Source organism: Corvus hawaiiensis, chromosome 3 (assembly GCF_020740725.1).
Source record: "Corvus hawaiiensis isolate bCorHaw1 chromosome 3, bCorHaw1.pri.cur, whole genome shotgun sequence".
Lineage (NCBI taxonomy): Eukaryota > Metazoa > Chordata > Aves > Passeriformes > Corvidae > Corvus > Corvus hawaiiensis.
In genome coordinates, this window is record NC_063215.1 from 96043069 (window position 1) to 96062282 (window position 19214).

The following is a 19214-nucleotide window of genomic DNA, read 5'->3' on the forward strand; positions in this document are numbered from 1 at the left end:
TCAAAAAGTGTCACAGAGAGACAGAGTTTCTTTAAGTGCCCTGTGATCTCGTAGTTCAGCTGTAGACATCCTGCCTGTGAGAGCAACATATGTTTATAAGCACCTTCCTTTTAATTCAAAGAATACACCATTCTGTATATTTATGGAGATTGTAATGTCAGGTTATTAGCCTATGATCAGTTTATATATTGTAAAATTAAAAATATTAAGAAAAAATTTTTGGGTCAAATATACATGTCCAAGTTCTCCAAACACAAATATGGGACAAATATGTTTAAACTGTTCTTTTTAGTCCAGTACAACTTAGTATTTGTGAAGAGAAAAAAAGAGTTGCTTTTTCCTATGATGTTTTAATTTAAAAAGCTTTTCCTGAAATACAGGCAGAGAGAACAGTGCCATCACATCTTTCTGCCTTAGCTCTTGATGGGCCAAGTGTGTGTGTGTGTGTGTGTACTAAAAAGTTGTGTCAGTGCAATAGGGACTAATAGGAATGAGCCAAAACTTCTGCTGCTTTTTTTACTCTGGTGAGTTTGTTCTTATTGGCTAAAGCCACTTAAATTTCTCTGTGATGTTTTGATTTCTGTAGAATTGTCCAAAATCAAGTTGTGGCTAACTAGTTGGGGATGTCATTCTCTCTCCTTGTCCCATAAACTATGGGTGCTCTGGTGCCTTTCCAAGCGAGGCAGTGCAGAATCGGGTGGTGCACTGACTGTGTGTGATTTAGTGCAGAGCAAGGACCTGATCAGTCTGTGAGCTGTCCAAATTCAACTGACCTAGCCACAGATCATTACTTCTTTACAGTGTTTTGATAGCTCAAATCCTCAAAGTGAAAAATTATTTCAGTTTTTTTCAGCATAGGATGCTTTGGACTCACAAGTGCAGAAATGTAAATAACTTTCGTTTCAACAGGACTCTGCCTGGTAATCTGTTGTGTAGTACTTGAAGTGAGGATTTGGGAAATTGAATAAAATGATTTAAAAAGGATTCAGTGTACATATCAGGTACCCTTTCTGTTTCTTTCCTCCTATGCCTCCCTCCTATTCCTGCAGTGATCTGGCTCCATGGTTGATATCACACCACTCCAGCTGCATTTGCTGAGCTGATGCTCAGCGACTTTGGGGGACCGCCAGGAAAAAAGTGAGGTGGATCTTCCCGTTGTGTTGAATATCATTCTCGCTGAGATCTAGGGTAGTCAGTATGTGTTAGTGGAGATTTGTGGTTCCTCAGTGTGGTATATGAGTGAATCCTTTGTGAAATGAAGTTAAAGGAACTTTCTGTTTCAATATAACATGGATAAATAGTCATGGATGAGAAGGCACTTGTTTAGCATGTTCTAAACATCTGGCCCAAGGCATAAATACCAATGCAGTCTCTTCTGAGTGCTAAGGGGGGTCTGTCCTTATTGCAGCTTTTTCCTTAAAAGTTTTGTTTGTATAGCAGAGACTTTATATTTTATTTACTTGTAAACTGTGAAATAATTGTGAATGCAGACAAGATTAAATTAATATTGGCTTTTTAATACCCATTTCCAAGTGCTCAGAAACAGATAGAGATATTAGCAAGTCGTGATATGAGGAGTGTACTTTAATGATGCCTGAAAATATAGATGACTAATAAAAGTTTAGAGAACTTGGAAGATTACAATTATTAATGATAATTAAAACTCTAATGAGTTATGTTGGCTATCTGCAGGTCAGATGAGGAATGGGATAATCTGAAATACTTTTCTTGATGTTGACGATCCTTGTAGGATCTCTGTTTTCAGAGTCTAGTGCAGTAATTATGCATTGCTCAGCCCATTGGTAGGTATCCTAGTGATATTTTTGAAAATAGGTTAGAGTTACTTGTATTACAGATTTGCAGAAGGAGCTGACTGCATTGATCCTTGTGGAAGGATTTAAAAAGCACATGGAAAATTTAGGGGATTGGGTCATCTTTGCCAAGTCTCTAGGTTGACTATAGGTTGGGTGGAAGGGGCAGACCTCTTCTGAGATTGACCTTCAGAAAAGGATATGAAGAACAAAGTAGGACAACACATAAATTATTACATACTGACTTAAAGTTGGCATGGCTGGTAGATATAGAAGGCGGTGTAACATAAGAACAAGTGTGAAACAGGGCCTCTGGGTTTTATTCCAGATTCTTACTAACTGGCTGGGTAATTACTCATCTCTCTGGGTCTCCTTCTGCCCATCTGGTAACTTACCTAGCTGCCAAAACTGTTGCAAGGCTTTAACTAAAGGTGAATTGCAAAGCAAAGCAGTTGGTGTCTGCCCTTTGGTGTTCTCTGTGATGTGTAGCCATGCCTGTGATATTTTCTTTCCCCAGCTCTACAGTACAGGCTCCTTGCATCAAGTACGCCAGCTATTAGAAAAGGAGGTTAGAAACATTTCACCAATTGTACTTGTAAACTGCCTGGTAGTGAATGAAACAGCAACAGCCACCAAGGTTAACATTTGGTAAAGTTGCCAAACGTTAGATTACTCAGGAGTGAGGAAAAGTTGAGAAAGGTTTTATCCATGTAGCCTGCGCTGGAAGAAGAGGACTTTGGTGTGCAAGGTGAGAGAAAGAACTTAGACTTGCGAAGGAGAATGTTTCAGGTCTTTTGGGAGATTGCTAGAGAAGGTAACACTTCTCCTTTCCGTCTTGTCTCCTCCGAATTGTGTGAGAGATGAGTGGCTGGGCTGTAGTAAACTGGTGGTACAAAATCTGGGAGGCTTTGGCAAGGATTCTTGAAAAATGGAAGGGAGGAAGAGAGCTAAGTTTGTGGGAAATATAAGAGGTATGCTGTTGTCACTTAGCAAGAGGAAAATGTGGGTTCAGTGGCTTCCATCTCAGAGCATCAGCTGCGTGGTGCTCGCGGTACGGCGGGATGGTGTGTGAGTCTCTGGGGTGCAAGTAGTGTGGGCTCCCTGCGCTTTCTTACACGCATCACCTCTTCAGGGCATCAATTATTCTGGGGTGTGTTGCTGAGGATAGTCCCAGTTGGATTGAAAATGCCCTATTTTGCTTTAGCTAACAATAGACTAATTATTTTGTTAAACAGTTTTGGCTCTTATGATGAAGGATATACTGACTTGCACAAGATAATTGCAGTTATGAATTAAAGATGTCTCTGTTTGGTTTGTGTGTTTGTGGGGATATGCTTTTACTGCTGTTTATAAGACCAATACAAAACTTGGATTACAAAGGCTTATGTGATCAATATTTATTTAAAGAAAAAAAAAATCACAACGAAATACAGGCTTCTTTATGGTGTGCAGCCAAGCCTGATTTACACTGCAATTCTCCTCTGGACAAAGCCATTTATAATTAATTAGGCAAAGAGTTTTTAAGGAGAAACAAATATGTTAGGATAGTCAGACATGTCTGCGCTCTGGTGATTGTAAGTAAAGTAGAAATACTGTCTTACTAAATACAAATCCTCACATTCTCAGTGAGGTGCAGCTTATATTAAGCCAAGTAGCCTTAATGAGCTCTTCTTATTGGGAGTAATGTGGCGCTAGAATGGATTAATAGGAAGAGACTGGAAAGACGATAGGAGATGTGCTCTACGTAGCTTTGTTTTGAGAGGTGCATTTTGTGCCATTTTGCCTAGAATGTGCGTCTGTCTTTGTGTGATCATGACTGACTGCTGCTGAAATCCCTCACTGTGTTGCCTTTGGGTATTAGACTTCTCTAAAACTGAATGAAAACTTTCTGAGTGCATAGGACCATGCAGCTGTTTGCCTTTTTCGAGATTTTTCTCTTCAGCAATGAATCATTGTATGTTACTCTTTAACTTCCAAACTGAAAATCCAAGAGCTTACGCGGTTTCATTTTTGTTTTGCTTTTCAGATTGTTTCAAGAAAAAATCCAGAGGATGTCCAGGAGGTAACAGTTTAAACTTGTGCAAATGTCTTTATGTATCACACTATGCCTTTTGAAGCATCTTTGATGTAATTTAGCAGTTGCTGTGTGTTTTGTCATTGTAATTGAGCGAACAATTTTCATATGTTTCCATTTGTCTTTAGCTTTCATAGTTAAAAACAGTAGCTAGTGTAACATGATGCATTTCATCCCTCAGTGATGAATGGTGACTTGAAACAAAGTCTTAGGGAGTGAAGTGTCTTTTGATGACAAAACTGCTTTGATAACTTTACAAGCTCTTTTCTCGGGGCTGGAATTGGCAAATTGATGGTTACTTAACTCCTACTGGTAAAATTAGAGATCAGTCCACAATTCAAGTCTTAGGTCTCAGCTGTAGGTACTCTTTTCCTCTTTAACCAATACTTCACTGAAAAGCCTGCACCATTACTGTCTATTAGTGAAGAGGGAAAATGGAGGAGTGTAGGAGTAGTTGAGAGATTAGACTGTAAGTCATATATATTACGCCTATCTCTCTGAGGCTCCTTTAGTATTTTCCAGTGATATACTTCAACAAAATTTTAAAATTGCTTATTCTTTGCCTCTTCTGAAGAGGCTAAGGGTAAGGGTCTGCTGTAGTCTAGTGCCTCTTAAACACCTCAAAAGTCACATGAGCCATTTATTGAGAGAGTGAAATATACCACGTGTGTGTGTTTTGGATTTTTTTCTATTGAATTAAGAAACCATGTTTTTTTCCCTTGATTTTTTTTCTGGACTAGTGACTTGACATGGTTACTATTATACTTTGTATCTGCAAAATCTTCCCTCAAAAGCACAACCTTATGGCTTTTCAGACATCGTGTAACTCGTGCATATGTTCAGTTTCTGGTGCGGTCTCTTACTACAGTTGAGGAGAACCTGCAGAGCTGATGAAGGAAGAGCTTGTAACTGAATTCATTGCATCTCTGTGTGATCAGAGTTACTGATTAGTGGCTTGGCAGAGGTGAGAATTGGCTAATATATCTAGCACCCCTTTACTGCATCCTTCTTTGAAATCTTGAGAATCAGGCAAGCATGAGCATTTGTGCTTTTTGCATTTTTTTTTTTTTTTAATCTCTAGGAGATTAAAATAACCTATCAGAATCAGAGATGATCATGGATCTAGTTTAGAACTGTGTTACTGTAGTTTGTAGCTTGATGTTCACCTTTTCCAGGGAGACTCCTGAATTGAACTTATCCATGAGCACATTCTGCCATTACCTTAATCTTCATTTGTGAGGAAAAGCACTTTATAAGAGCTGTTGATGAGTCCATTCATCAGAAAAATAATATTGTAAGTGTCTTTCAGCTAGAGTGTTGCACGGATATATGTTAAGTAGTTTTGACACGACAGCAAAACCATATATTTTAATTATTGCTTTGATCTGTGGCTGTAGGTTACCCATGCAGTTTCACATACTCTAGACAATAAGAGGACATAAATATGAGATGAACTTCTTGATAGTTGCCCTTTTCCACCCTGCATTGTACCATATTAATTATTCTGCATGTGATAGCATGTTAGCTGTGGGGTGATTCTGTTACAAGCATTATCTGAAAACAGTTGGTTATTACAAGGAATATCCTAGATGGTAGTTGCCATAAAGGGGAATTGTAGTCAGAAGACCCCATATGTTGAGAGCTTTTCTGTTACATGGCCTCTTACAATAAAAAAAGAACTTTGGCAGCCTTTGAAAGAGAAAGATTATGCCCTAACCTGCTCCCACTGAAAATAAATTACCTCAGTTTTCCAGAATGCTCAGTTGGAAATTCAGCAGAAAATCCTGTGCACACGACCACCGCGTTGCTTTAGGATCTGTCTCATGCAACCTGCTTCCCACATCCACGTAGGACCACTTAGCTGTGCCTGCCTCCTCCTTCAGGAGTCTCTTAATGCCACTGCTGTGATGTTAATACATTCTTTACATATGTACAGCTGCACATAAGGCTGTGTGCTGTGACCTCAATTCCACTTGCCAGTTTTCTGTCACTTCCTTTGGCTGCCCTTTGGGATACAAGCCTTTACTACAGCACCTCTCCCACTGCAGCCAGTTACAAGTCAATGTAATCCCAGCTGTTGTTGTTGGGGCAGGAAGGAAGAGAGCCTTGTAAGGGCTTCCTTCTCAAAAGAATGAAAGAAATTCATGTTTTGTTGGGGGGTGTTAGTAGATACAGAAAGGCCAGCAGACCTACCTTTAATTTCCTTGCTTCTGGGGGCCGATGGTGGCAATGTGGTGTGTAAGGCAGTTGTATCTAGGGTAGGCCTGTGGGGTTTTTTCCTTTTCATTTAGGAGAAAGGCTTATTCACTGTGGAACAGATGAATTGCATGAGTTAATAGAGATCTACTGGCTCTCGCCATGACAAGCACCTTATTGCATTACAAATCTAACATATGTTTTATGATATCCTTGCTGTGCTTCGTTGGGCCTCAAAGTACAATGTGTCCTTCCTCCAAAATCTAATTTCTAATGAGGGTGTTAGAATGGGAACTTTGCTAACTTTGCTGAGCCATATGCATGAAAAGGCATGTTTTCCATGAGCTTCTGAAAGATTTGAGGATAACCTTGACTGCTTTTGCTATGCAAGTGACTTACGGGTATTTATTTTTTTCCTCTTGACTATTGAGTGATCACTTGTAGCAGTGAAAAATGATGCTTTTTTAGTGGAATGAAATCTCATGCTTTTATTTTCTGGCAGCTTTTCATGTTGTCTCCAAGTACTGACAATACAGTAACTTACTGTTTAAAGAATTCACCATCTTAGGCAATTTTGTGTTCTATATGCACGCTGCTCAAGAAGTGCTAATCATCCACTTTCTGGCTATTGGATTAGACAAAAGTTTAGCATTGAAAAATTATTATTTCTGATAGCAAAATGACTAGTTTGCCTTCTTGAGATTCCTCACTTGTGTGTTATACTTCACTGAGTACCAGCTGTAATTAAGTCATGAAAATGTGTGCCAATAAGGGAGTCTGAATCAGGACTGCTGGTTCCAGTATAGCTAAATTTATAAGGTGGGTAGAGTGTTTCCACACTAAAGCTTTGCATATCTACTGTTAACAATCCTCTTCTATTTGCATTGTTCTGCAGGTAGGACTTGCATCTGCTGAAACTTAGAAGGCCTCTGATTGCAATATTTAAAAAAAAAAAAACCCACAACAAAAAAGCTCTAAATCCAAATCTTTTGCTTAGCTCTAAATCTGGTTTGCTTGAAAAAAATTTAAACTTTTTCAATTATGATTGCTCATGAGAAGGCAACGTGTTAAATCATTCAGAAATATGTGGAATATTTTAAGTTGTGGTTAGTTGTATTAAGTTAATTGAAACATTTGAATGATGCAGCTGTGGAATCAACTGCTGAATGCATGCAGTCTCTCTCTCCCCTTGTTTTTTCCCTTCTGTTCTACTTTAATCACTTTACATTAGCATTGAGGTTTATTGTGATGGCTTAGTGAGTCTGACCAAAAATGAGGTCAGGATATAAAAAAATCTTTGTTAATATCTTTTCACTCTGATAACAAATCCAGTAGCAGTCAAGTGTAAATTTTATTGTTTATTTCTTTAATTGGTTTGATTTTCCCACTGGGTTCTCCTCCTTTCTTGAATGGAAAGAGTGGGATGGAAGAAGGATAAGGTGGATACCTGACTGGAAGATGAGTACTTTCTGGAAAGACCAGATCAGGAGTATCTGGTATAATGAACCGATGGCATTTTTGTATTCCTAAGATGGAGTTTTTGTCTAGATTCCAAAAGGAACCTACTCTTTCTTTTTGGTGTTATTACAAAAAAAAACATTTAAAATGGGGGCTTGCATTTACATCTAATCAACACTACTAAGACAGCTTAGGAGCTGTTTTCTAGTCCTGGGGGCTTAATGTACCATCCCTAGAAATCCCTTGCTTGTATTGATTTCTCTTCTCTGTTTTTCTCTTTTGCTGTTGTCTCTTCCCCACACCTGCAGCTGCACCAGGCACAGTGTGGTGTTAAATGTTGGATGGTGCAGCACTCCTGTTCAGCATTTTTTCCTCTCTTACTGGCTCCCTGTGTAGGTCTGGATCTCAGAGTGACTGAAGCAGTGCTGCCTTTGCCCGCCTTTCAGCTTTTACTCATTTTTTTTCTCTGCACTCTAGTGTTAGCCAAAATGCAGCTCAGGGACAGATAGTGACCATTTTTAATGCTTTTTACAGTTGTCAGTTCAGATTGCATATTTTTGTTAAACAAATTTGCTGAAGTTAGTGCTCTGATGTGATTAAACCAGTGTATTTGTGGTGTGATGTAATATGAACAATGAACCTCACTAATACTTCTCTCTGGTTTCTCTGCTCTAGATAGTTGTTTGGAAGAGATACAGTGACTTTAAGAAACTGCACAAAGATCTCTGGCAAATTCATAAAAACCTATGCAGACACACAGAGCTCTTTCCACCTTTTGCCAAAGCAATAGTGTTTGGTAAGCATAATTTCTTCCTGACCTGCTGAAATTCTTTGATAACTTACTATTTATAAGTACATCTCGTTTTGGAACTGGATGGAAAATTTTCCTTGTGCTTTTACTACTCAACTTGTAGGTGTGCTGGCATCCTAACTTGATACTTTTCTTTATTTTTGTAATGTATAAGAGTTTTTTTATGTTTTTGCCACTGTGTTAGATGTAGTAGATGAGATACTTATTGATGTATGTGTTCTGTATCTTTACAACATACATTCCCTGTTTTCAGGAACATAAAGTCTATATTAGCTTTGTGAACAGCACTTGAACAGCAAACAAAATATTTTATATATGAACTGTCTGATCTTTAGCGATGAGCTGTATTTGAGTCTTAAGTGGTTGTTACAGAAAAGAATTTTTATTATAGGAATTTGATTGCAATTGTCAGTTTTATCTAGCTAGGCTTTTGAGATCACAAGAGGATTGTGACTCCACAGGAGAAACAAGTGACAAAAAAAAATTGGCTCTTACAGGTCTTAACTTCATCCTGATGTGTATGTCCTCATGGATGGGCTGTAGGTGGGCTTTCAGTGAAGTGTTGTGACTGTATAGAATTCCACCTACTACACATTTTTTAGCAGTGTTGTGTTTATAAAATTAACTTTTTTTAGTGTGTGTTCTTCATGTTCAGCATGAACTCTATGTTTTTGGTGTACCTATGTATAACACAATATCCACTGGGTTTTTAAGCGTTTTTCAACAATTTTTTAGTGTGTTCATCATGTTTGGCATCTTTTTGCATACATGTACTGCATGCTCTCTGAGTGTTCTTGAGGCATTTCTGAGGTGTTGCTGACTGTTGGTGTGCATCTACCACCTGCTTTTGAGCCTTTTTCCCAAGAATTTTAAAGTTCTTTTTTAAAGTGTCCAACAGGTGTTTGACGTTTGTGTACATGCATCTATCATGTGTATTTGGTTTGGGTTTGGATGAGCTTATTGGTTTCTAAAGTGCTTTTGGGGTTACTAAGGCATTTCCATGGCACTTACAAGTTGTTTTAGTGTATTTTGTTTTTTTAAGCACCCAGTCTGTGGTGGCTGTAGTCAGTCAGTTTTGTTTTGGGTTTTTCTGCGTAGTTGTGAGCATCTAGCATGTTGGATGTTTTTTGGCAAACCTCTCCCATGTGGTCACTTCTTTGGCAAGGTTTTTGGTGTGAATTCTTTGCTCTTTTGGCAAGGTGTTTGGTTCTTAATGCATTGCTGTAGCATCTTTATATAGGGTTTTTTGCTGTATCCCCCATTTCTTAGGTGTAGCTTTTTTTCCCCATGCATACACTGCAGGTTGTTAAGCAGGTTTTAGCATTTTTCAGTGAGCCCGGCATGTTTGACCTTTTTTTGGCATATACCTGCTGTGTGCTTTGTAAGTGTTTCTGAGGCATTTCTAACCCTGTAGAATGGGGCTTTTTAGTTTGTTGGGTTTTGAGAGTTGCTTTTTGATAGTTTTTTTTTAGTGTCCCGCTTGAGTTTGGATTTTTTTTGTGTGCGTCTACCAGATAGAATTACTGGGAGTTTTAACAGGTTTTAAGTACCCAATGTGTTCGGTGTCGTATTAGCTTGAATCTACCTCATGGTCTTTTTCTGTCATTTTTGTCCGGCGTTTTGGCTTATACGGCATTTTTTGTTGGACTTTTTAGTTTGTGGGCTGGTTTTGAGGTTACTAATGTATTTCCATGGAGTTTACGGGTTTGTTTTGGGTTATTTTTTTATAAGCATCCAGCCTGTGTTATGTTTTTCAATGAACTTTGCTTGATGTTCAGTGTCCAGCATGTTTGGTGGTTTTTTGGCATTTGCTCTCTTTTTTGGCAAGGTTTCCAGTGTGGATTTGGAGTGTTTTTGTGGTTTTGGTTCCTAGAGTATGGCTATGATGTTATTTGTGTCCAGGATTTCTTTGTTGTGGTGTGGGGTTTTTTTTGTTTTCATATACTGTAGGATTTTTCAGTGTATTTAATAGTTATTCAGTAGGACTTTTTTTGTGTATATTTGGTGGGGTTTTTTAACATGGATTTACCATGTACAATTATTGGGCATTTTAATGGTTTTTAGTCTTTGAACATGCTTGGCATTTTTTTTTGCATGAGTCTACCAGATGCTCTTTTTTTTAATGTGTTTTCTGGCAAGGTTTTCAGTTTCTGAAGTGTTTTGGGGCAGGCTTGTTAGAGCCTAAGGTGCTTTGGGGTTGTTAAAGCCTTTTTATGGTCTTTACAAGTTGGTTTAGTTTGGAGGTTGGTTTGTTCTCTTTTGTTTTGTTTTTTTAATTAGCATTCAGTCTGTGCTTATGGTTTCTCTATGCACCTTGTGTGGGGTTCAGTGTCCAGGGTGTTTGGCATTTTTTAAATGCATCTGGCATATGCTCTGGGTTTTCCATGTACTTTCTGGTGTGGATTTTGGTTTTTACAGTGTTGTCCCAGTATGTTCGGCATTACTGCAGTGGTCTTGTGGGTGTCCTGTACATTTGACTTGTTGTCTTCTGGCATGAATTCCCCACGTGCTCTTTTTTTTTGTTAAGCTTTTAGCACTTTTTAAAAAATAATTTTTGTTTCTTAGGCATTGCTGCAGTGTTGCTTTCCATTGCCATGTGTTTCAAATATGGTGGTCTTTTAAACATACAGCACACTTCAGCATGGGTTTGCCTTTTTTTTTTTTTTCTTTTGGCATCCTGCTACCACATCTTTTTTTCCCTCCCATATTTTTAGCATTTTTAACGTTGAGCATGTTTGGCATTTTTTTGCCACACCTCTAGTGCATGCTTTATGTGTATTTGCAGTTTCCATTTGTTGTGTCTGTTTTTTTATGTTCATCCCCATACATGTTTGTGCATGGTTTGGATGTGTTGTGCACGTTTTAGCACCCAGACAGTGTTTGGTGTGTTTTGGTGCATATCTAGTGCTTGTTTTTGCAGGTTTTCTTTGTGTGGCATTTTTTAGCAGTGTTGGGCGGTAATCTAGAGGCTCTTTTCCCAAATTTTCTGTGTGTCTCAGATTGGTATGTTTTAGCACCCAGCATGTTTCACATCTGTTGGCATGCATCTATGAAGCTGAATTCTGATGCAAATTTTGTGGTTCTCTGCGCAGAGCTGGGTAAAATTCCTGATTTAAATCGTATTTCACATCAGCCAAATCGTACCCAAGTTTAATGTAATTTTATTTTTGCTTATTTATGAAGTTGGAAGTGGGGTTAAGTTTTGGTGCTATGTCAGAGCATGGGCAATAATGGTTAAATAACACATGTAGTATTAGTTCCATTCTGAGATTATTTTATATATGATTTACAGAGTAGAGTTCTCACTGGACAAAGTATTTACAAAGCTAGTATTTGCAAAGCATAATTTAATTTCAGGTAGAAGATATGATAGCTATTCATAGGGGAGAAAAGAGAGGGGTAAAAGAGAATCAGGGTGGAAGAGAGTACAGGTGTCTAATATCTTAAATAATTTAAAATTGCTCTAAATGCAAATTAACTATTTTTACACTAGCTCTGTAAGCAAGGGAAGAATTGAGTGAAATCCCTTCTGAAAAACATCCTTCTTCTATTGTATTTAGTGAACAAAAGTGACTGCAATGTACATTGTGAGAGAAGGCAATCCACAGAAACATTCAATGCAGTTATTTATAAAAAAGCTCTTTGAAATTGAAACTAAACGAAAATAAACCCCACTACATTTAAATGAAACTGAGACACAGAAGAATACAGCAAAGTGGAGGCAATGTAAAAACAAATTTTAAAAGATTGGTACATAGCTGAAAGGAACAGAACTGTCTGACTCTCCAATTTAAGAGTTATCTTTGAATTTACAACATAAAATTTTACTGTGTATCCTTCCAGCTCAATTGTACACATGGTAACTGCCATATGATTCATTTTAATTTAAAATAAAAATCCTAGTATTTTTTTGTACTAGAGCAAAAATATAATCTTAGTAGATAACAAGGTTTTGATAAACTTGTTTTCAGTCTCATTCTGTTAGTGATGGCCTGCAAGGTCCATCTCTCTGAAGATCTTTTGTTTCCATGCTACTCTGATGGACCGTTTCAGCAGTGTTTCTTCCCTGTGGTGATGTTACAATTGTTGCAGCTTTTGGACTAGTTTCTAATTAAACTTGTGAGTAGAATTGCTGGCAGCTGGTGTTTTTTAAATTTTTTTTTTTGGATCCCTGTGCTTTAACTAATATATGCACCTATTGTTTTGCAGAGAGTGCACTTTGCAAAATGAGCGTTGGTGGTTCTGACAGTCGAACTTAGTTGTAGTAGAAGTGTTAAACCTGAAGAGCATCTCCACTTCAGCATTCAGAGTTTCAGGAGATGGTGTGGAGAACTAAGATGTATTTAAAAACAAATGTGTCATGCTGTGCTTCCGTTATTTCGTGCAACTAAAGATTTGCCACGAAGTGCATGGTTTTTTTATGCTGTTGCAGTAGAGTTGCTTGCATCAAAGCAGGAAACATGCTATGGATGGGGAAAAAGAAATCATCTGACTTTCTCTGTACTTCACTTGAACCTTTTTCACCCATTTTATAGGAAAAACCTCAGTGAATCTGATCACAGAAATCTAAAATGTGTTAACAAATCCAGCTGTTAAAATTGTGATACCTAATTCTGGTACAGGATTACTGTCCTATCCTAATATGCATCAACATAATTTTCTTCAGTACTTTCAAACAACTTCTTTGTTGTTGTTATTGTTGGACACTTTTAAGTATTTCCGTATGTTGACTATACATGGCATTTTACCAAAATATGGGTAAATCTTTATGTTTTGTATCTAACAACTGCAGAAATGTACTTCAGTATAAAAATTAGTACACACCCTGCACCCCACCAAAAAAGAAACAACCCCCACCCCAGATATTGGTGACTTGTTAGCTGTGAGTCAGAAAGATGATTTACATTACAAAGCTCACAAAAGGATGCCCTTTGTATTTGAAGACACTGAATGAAGTAACATATTTATGAATTTGGTGTTGTGTACAGTAGGAAGTCTTGTGAGAAACTAACTGAAACATGAACACAAATCTTGCTGGGTGTTTTGTTCTTCAGGTCTTCTCCACAAAATTGATGGTGCATTCTTTGCACAGAAATTTACATTTTGTTTCCATGTAAATACAAAGTTTTGAATGGAACATCACTGGAGGAGTAACAACTGTGTTACATGCTAAAGTTATAGTTGACACTTCTTAAAAATATCAGAAAGATGCGATCTCTAGAATGAATTTTATGTGTGTCTGAGAGATTGTAAAGATTAGCTGAAATAATGTTGATTTAGATGGAGAATGACATCCTAAAAGAAATGTTTGGAGAGTCAGCTGGCTGTGTAAGCACCTTTCAGCGTTTCCTTGAGAAGGGTGATGATGAAAGTGTTGAGCAATACAGCATTGCTTGAAAGTATGAAAAAAGGAGAAGGAGGAAGGAGTTAGGCAGGGTTGCCTGGGAATTAAACTGCCAGCAAGATGCCAGGAGGTCTGTGAACTGAACCAGTACTGAATAATGTTCTTCCTTCCCCTAAAGCCCTCTAGTTCTAGAAGCAGTTTTCCTGATAGTGTATCATGATGCTAATGGGCTGGAAAATGTGACACTGACTAATGTTTCAGTTGCTCTGTTCAAACATGTATTTTTATTTGTTTTTAGCTCAGCTTCCTAAGAAACTAAGGCTTGTGTAATTGTGCTGCCAGAAAGTCAAACCCCTTACTGATGTGGCTAATATCAGCTAAATTTGAGAGTGAAGGCGGTTGCAAATGTAATTATACTTCTGCAAAGTCTGTGGAATGGCAGCTGAGTAAGAAGAGAGCACATGCTTTGGTGCTGCTGAGGGCCAGGCAGGCTCAGCTCCTACCTGTGAGCTTTGCAGCTGCCTGGCAGTGGGTGAATGTACACTGGTCAGCCTCACAGGACTGGTCCCCATGTGTCCTATCTGGCGCCCAGTGGAGATACTGAGAAGATGTGGATAAGGAAAGTCAGTTTTTATTTAGTTTGATGAAATGAAACAGGGAGAGGTTCTTGAGAAACGGGGAAAAATATCTTACAGTGTTACTTTCTTGCAAAAGTTGTCTGTTTCTGGTATTGTTAAGTGTTTACTTTTTCACAGTTGATTTTCTACTGCATTGTAACAGCGTTTGTGTGATTTTTTGTAGGTTCATTTAACTGGCCCATGCTGCTGTGCTTTGCTGAGGGAATTTGTTTTCTTACCATGATGTCCAATTTTGCATGGAATGAACCAAGAGCCCTAATGCACCCCCAGTGTTGCTCTGAAGACTTAGGAAGTTTGATGAGCAGTTTAATAGGGCCTGATTTCAATGTTGCCACTCACCGTGGTAGCACTGCTTTTGCCTTCTTTCTGCTTGCTTGTTGCTCACTCTTTTGTACAGCTGCTCCTGTTTGTACAGCTGAAACGGCGGGGTGAGCAAGGCACGGAACCAGTCCAGCTGAAAATTAGCCCAATGATGTCTTTTCTTTTCTTTCATGGGAAAAATAAGCCCCAAAAGCTTTGTTTGTGATCTTGTGAGTATGTGTGTGTCTTTTTAGTTTTATTTTCTTTTTTCTGGTACCGCATGGGCAGGAGCTATTTACTTGAAGAATTTCTGGAAAGAATCCTGCTTTGATACTTTCTTCTGGGATTATTTTTTTGCTTGCTCTAAGTATAAATGAATTTTGCTTTTGTATGCAATGTTGCTTTTGTCCTCTTCAAAGGTTAATGCCACAGAGCTGTCACAGGTGGTTCTTATTTTTCTGGTCATGCTGTTATAGCAGTACTGTTTCTTCAACTTGTCTTCCCAGTCCTTTTTTCCCCTCTGTATAGCTGTTGCAATATCTGTTCTATTCTCCTCCAATTATTACTGTTAACCTCTGCCCTTTTCCTTTTGTAAACTTGTAACTATTTCAACAACAAAGTGATGTTGATATAAAAAGCTAAAATAAGTTGTGTGCAATTGTGAAGGATGTGAATTTAAGGTAGCAGTCCAAGGGTTTTCTCCTGAGAAGCAAATCTCTTCAGGTGAACTGAAGGGATTGTTTTTTAAGTATGTTTTTTCTAATTGGAATGTTTTGGGTGCTGGGTAGAGAAAAAGGAAGGTTCATACATTTTAGTAAATGAGCTGCTTCCCAGCTCTGTTTACCTCTTGAATCCAGAAGGAGATGAGACCCTGTCTGCATGGAGCTACTTCAGAGGAAAGCTTCAGTGCCTGGTAGCAGGGCTTCACCATCTCCCCTACACTTTGTCTCCTCCATAAATGGCACCTTGGAATTGAAGATCTGTTTGGGGGCTTTTAGTAATACTTTGTTTACTACCCGCTCATATTGTGCGTTGTTCTTGAGAATACGTGAAGATTGCTCAGCTCCTTACAGGATTTGGGCCGTAATCAAGGCTGACACTGACTGGCATATTGTCAAATTGTGCATGTATCATTTATTGTCAGATAACACTGGACATCCGTTAGTGTCTCTTGGCTAATCAAGAGTGTTGCCTCACATATTCTTACGATGAGAGGGCGAAGGATTCTTGTCGTAGCTGCCAGCTTTCATCATCCGAGTGGATTGCGGACGACGGGACTCTAGGGACAATTGAGAATAGGAAGTTTGAAGATTTGCTATGTCCTCCTGAAGCGTTGAAGTGACTTTCATAGACTCAGGGCATTGTCTCCAGAAGGTTGCTTTTGTCTCATTTGTTTTCTTTTGTTGTAGTTATTATTGCAAAATAAATGTGTAGTTATTTCTAAAACTGTCATGACCATCTATGTGTCTGTTCCAGGGCGATTTGATGAAACGGTGATTGAAGAAAGAAGGCAATGTGCTGAAGATCTTTTGCAGTTTTCTGCCAATATACCTGCTCTCTATAACAGCAAACAGCTGGAAGAGTTTTTTAAGGTTGGTTAGTATTTGCAGAAGTATTTGCTTCTTACTGATGTGACTGAAGTGTAGTGCTGATTCTGCTTTACTTTATAAACCATGGAATGAAGTGAGCTGGTCGGACATGCTTTGAGAAGGGACTGGGAGTTCTCTGTTCACTCTGGAAATGTGGCTTTAAAAAAGCCCCATGCCACACCTCTACAAGGTGGAAAGTTTTACAGGAGCTTCAGGTGAAGGGAATTTAATTTTTTTTTATTGAATGATGAGCAAAACTTGTGATGATAAATTCCAGTGGGGAAGTAATAAAAATATTATCACTGTTCCTATATTTTAAGTAGGTGTTTATAGTTTCAAACCAAAGGAGTGAAGACTGTTTACGCTGTTTCCTTATGATCTTTTATGGACTCAGGTCCCCAGCAACAAATTTGGCATGTAACTAGTCCAATGTGCTGCTTGTACAGTGTTGTGAGAACCAGTCTCCATACCAAATTTTAGGACGGTACATTGATGTGGGCTTCCTCTTTATTACAGCTGAAGCAGTTTCTTTTCAATTGTTCATTCAAACCACTTTATTTTCAGTAGCTTAGTCTAACGTTCTGCAAACTCATAAGCATAAATTTACATGTACCCGTGATAGTAACTCTCTGGAATTAAGGAAACATTTATCTGGCTGAGATGGGACTTAAGCATATTAATGTGTTTAGTATATTTAAATGATACATATACAAAAGCAAAATTATATCAAAGCTTAAAATTCTTTGCTTGTTTTCATGAATTTATTGCAGGGTTCTTTAAAATACTTAAAACAATTCATTAAGCTTTGGTGGCAATAAATGAGTGGGAGACCAAGTTGGACTATTTTACTCTCTTGGTTTATTTGCATTTGCATTTTTTTCAGTTCTTTGGAAGTACTTCTGTGGTTTTGGGTACTTTTTCAGAGTTTTCTTTCCCTCCTTTGCTTAATAAAAGTATTAGTTTTAGCCTCCCAATGGACTTTTCTGGATTTGCAAGGAAATGAATAAATGTTTTTGTAGGAGAAACTATGTCTTCCAGGGCAGTTATGCAAATGCAATAATTTAGGCCCATTTGCTAGCTGATGTGGTGTCATGTTTTCCGTAAGAGAGCCTTAGGTTTGGTCTGTCACCAGCTCAGCCCATATGCTTTAGCTCTGCTCAGGGGTGGTTTTGTTCCTTTTCAGATTTTTGTGCAAATAGGTGTGGAGAGAGAGACTTGGACAATGAATTCTTAGAAACATCTGAAGGGAGAGCTCTCTGGATCTATGTGTTGTAAACTCCAGAAGAATGAACTGGCTTGTGTGAAGATATGCTGGGCTCGTCCAGGACAGATTAGCAATGCCTGTTTGTAACATGGCCTTGAAAATGGTGCACTTTCTGTTAAAGTGGCATGGAAAGTGTGCACTTGAGATGTGAAGCAGAAATTTAAAAAGCACCCAAAAAATTTAGGTAGTTTCTAGGGCTATTGTTACTTTTCTTAGCTTTGGTTCCGTTCAGGCTTGGAAAGGAATGTCCTCCTTGTATCTTTAAGTCTCAACTACGACTGGACTCAAGATAGTGGGTCACAAGTGAGACATTAGTCTGATGGACAGACAGTCCTGTGTGAGGGACCTGCTGAGCTTGGGAGCACCACTGAAGGGCACAGACTGTATGTCACACAAGAGATCAGGAGTACTATTGTTCTCTCCCTGTTAGACTTGGGTGTGCAGGTCTCTGTGGTTCAGAACTCTGAAGCTGCAGTAGGCTAAATATTTAGATATCTAGTCAGTCTGTGGCAACCAAGCATGGCTTAAACAAAAGTCCTTGTTTAATTTTGCCAATAGTTCAATTAAATGCATTAATTCTGAAGTAATGGAGCATTCACTGAGTAGGAAATATCATTTTGGCTATCACTTCTATACAATGAGAATTTCCATAGAGCACAGCAGCTGAATAATTCCTTTCCCTCTTTCTTTTCAGGGTGGAGAGGTGCATGATGGCTCTGAACTGATTGGTCCTGTTGAGCCTTTGTCTGACTCTCTGACTGACAACCTGTCTGACTGCAGCTCTGAAGGTTTGCTTCCTGTTCTCACATAACCTCATAGCATGATCTGTTTTAAAGCAGCTCATAAATGACAAGTGCCATATTTCTTCATGGGGCATTGGCCTCCAGTTTCTGTTTGCTTGGTATGGCAGAAATGCCAGAGCTGGGACTGGCAAGAGAGAAGCTGGGCTCAGCAGAGCTGTTTGCACTTCTGGAAGTTTGCTTGTAAAGGTGTACATGCTGACTTGGATACCATGTGTAGAGTAATTTTAGTGGCACTTTTAGTGGCATTGCACTTGCGCTAAATAATAGCATAGCTGTAAGGAAGGGTCAGTCAGCCCAAATAAATACTATACTAGAGCTTCTTGCCTGCCTCTAGGCTGAGTCCCCTTAAGCATTTCCGTGTACCATGCAATCCTTCAGATATTTATGTATTTCTGAGTTATGCCTGGTTCTTGTGATTTCTAGGAAATTCGTGTCCGATCCCAAAGTTTTCCTTTGGAATTGTTTAGCTCTCATGTATAAATCTACATTATACAAACACTTATTAAGCTTATTTGGGAAGGGATCTGATATTTCTGGTATAGCATTTGCTTTGATAAAACAATTATTGCATAACAAAAAATGATTTTGTCTTCTAACAGTGGTTGGCTATTTTTTTTTTCTTGAGGTTGTATGACTTGTCACTGGGATCTCTCATTGTCAATAACTTTGTGCTTAGTTGTACAATATATTCTATATGGGAAGCTATTTGGATTTTATTTTGTAGTACTTCCTATTATGTTAATAAACTAATGTCCCCACAATATTTTGTTCTGTGAAGAGAAAGGTGTTTAGTTGAAGAGGACAGTTATGATAAATAGCACTAACTAGTTTTAAAAGGTTTTAATTATTTCTGTGAAATATCATATTCCAGATTCTGACAATGCACTCACTTTACACTCTGCCTTATAAAATAAAGAGTGCTTCTA

At 38.4% G+C, this 19214-nt stretch overlaps 1 protein-coding gene across 4 annotated transcripts in view; it reads left to right on the forward strand.

The window, feature by feature from the left end:
* The window catches only part of RPS6KC1 (ribosomal protein S6 kinase C1), an 86385-nt gene that overhangs the window by 958 nt on the left and 66213 nt on the right, over positions 1-19214 (forward strand). The window contains exons 2-5 of one of the 4 annotated variants that reach the window (XM_048297111.1): positions 3838-3873; positions 8215-8335; positions 16109-16224; positions 18180-18273. In XM_048297111.1, coding sequence (XP_048153068.1) covers positions 3838-3873; positions 8215-8335; positions 16109-16224; positions 18180-18273 — 367 coding nt within the window. Of the gene's footprint in view, positions 1-3837; positions 3874-5092; positions 5180-8214; positions 8336-16108; positions 16225-18179; positions 18274-19214 lie in introns of those variants that run through there. The other 3 variants (XM_048297112.1, XM_048297113.1, XM_048297114.1) reach the window with 3 other exon arrangements.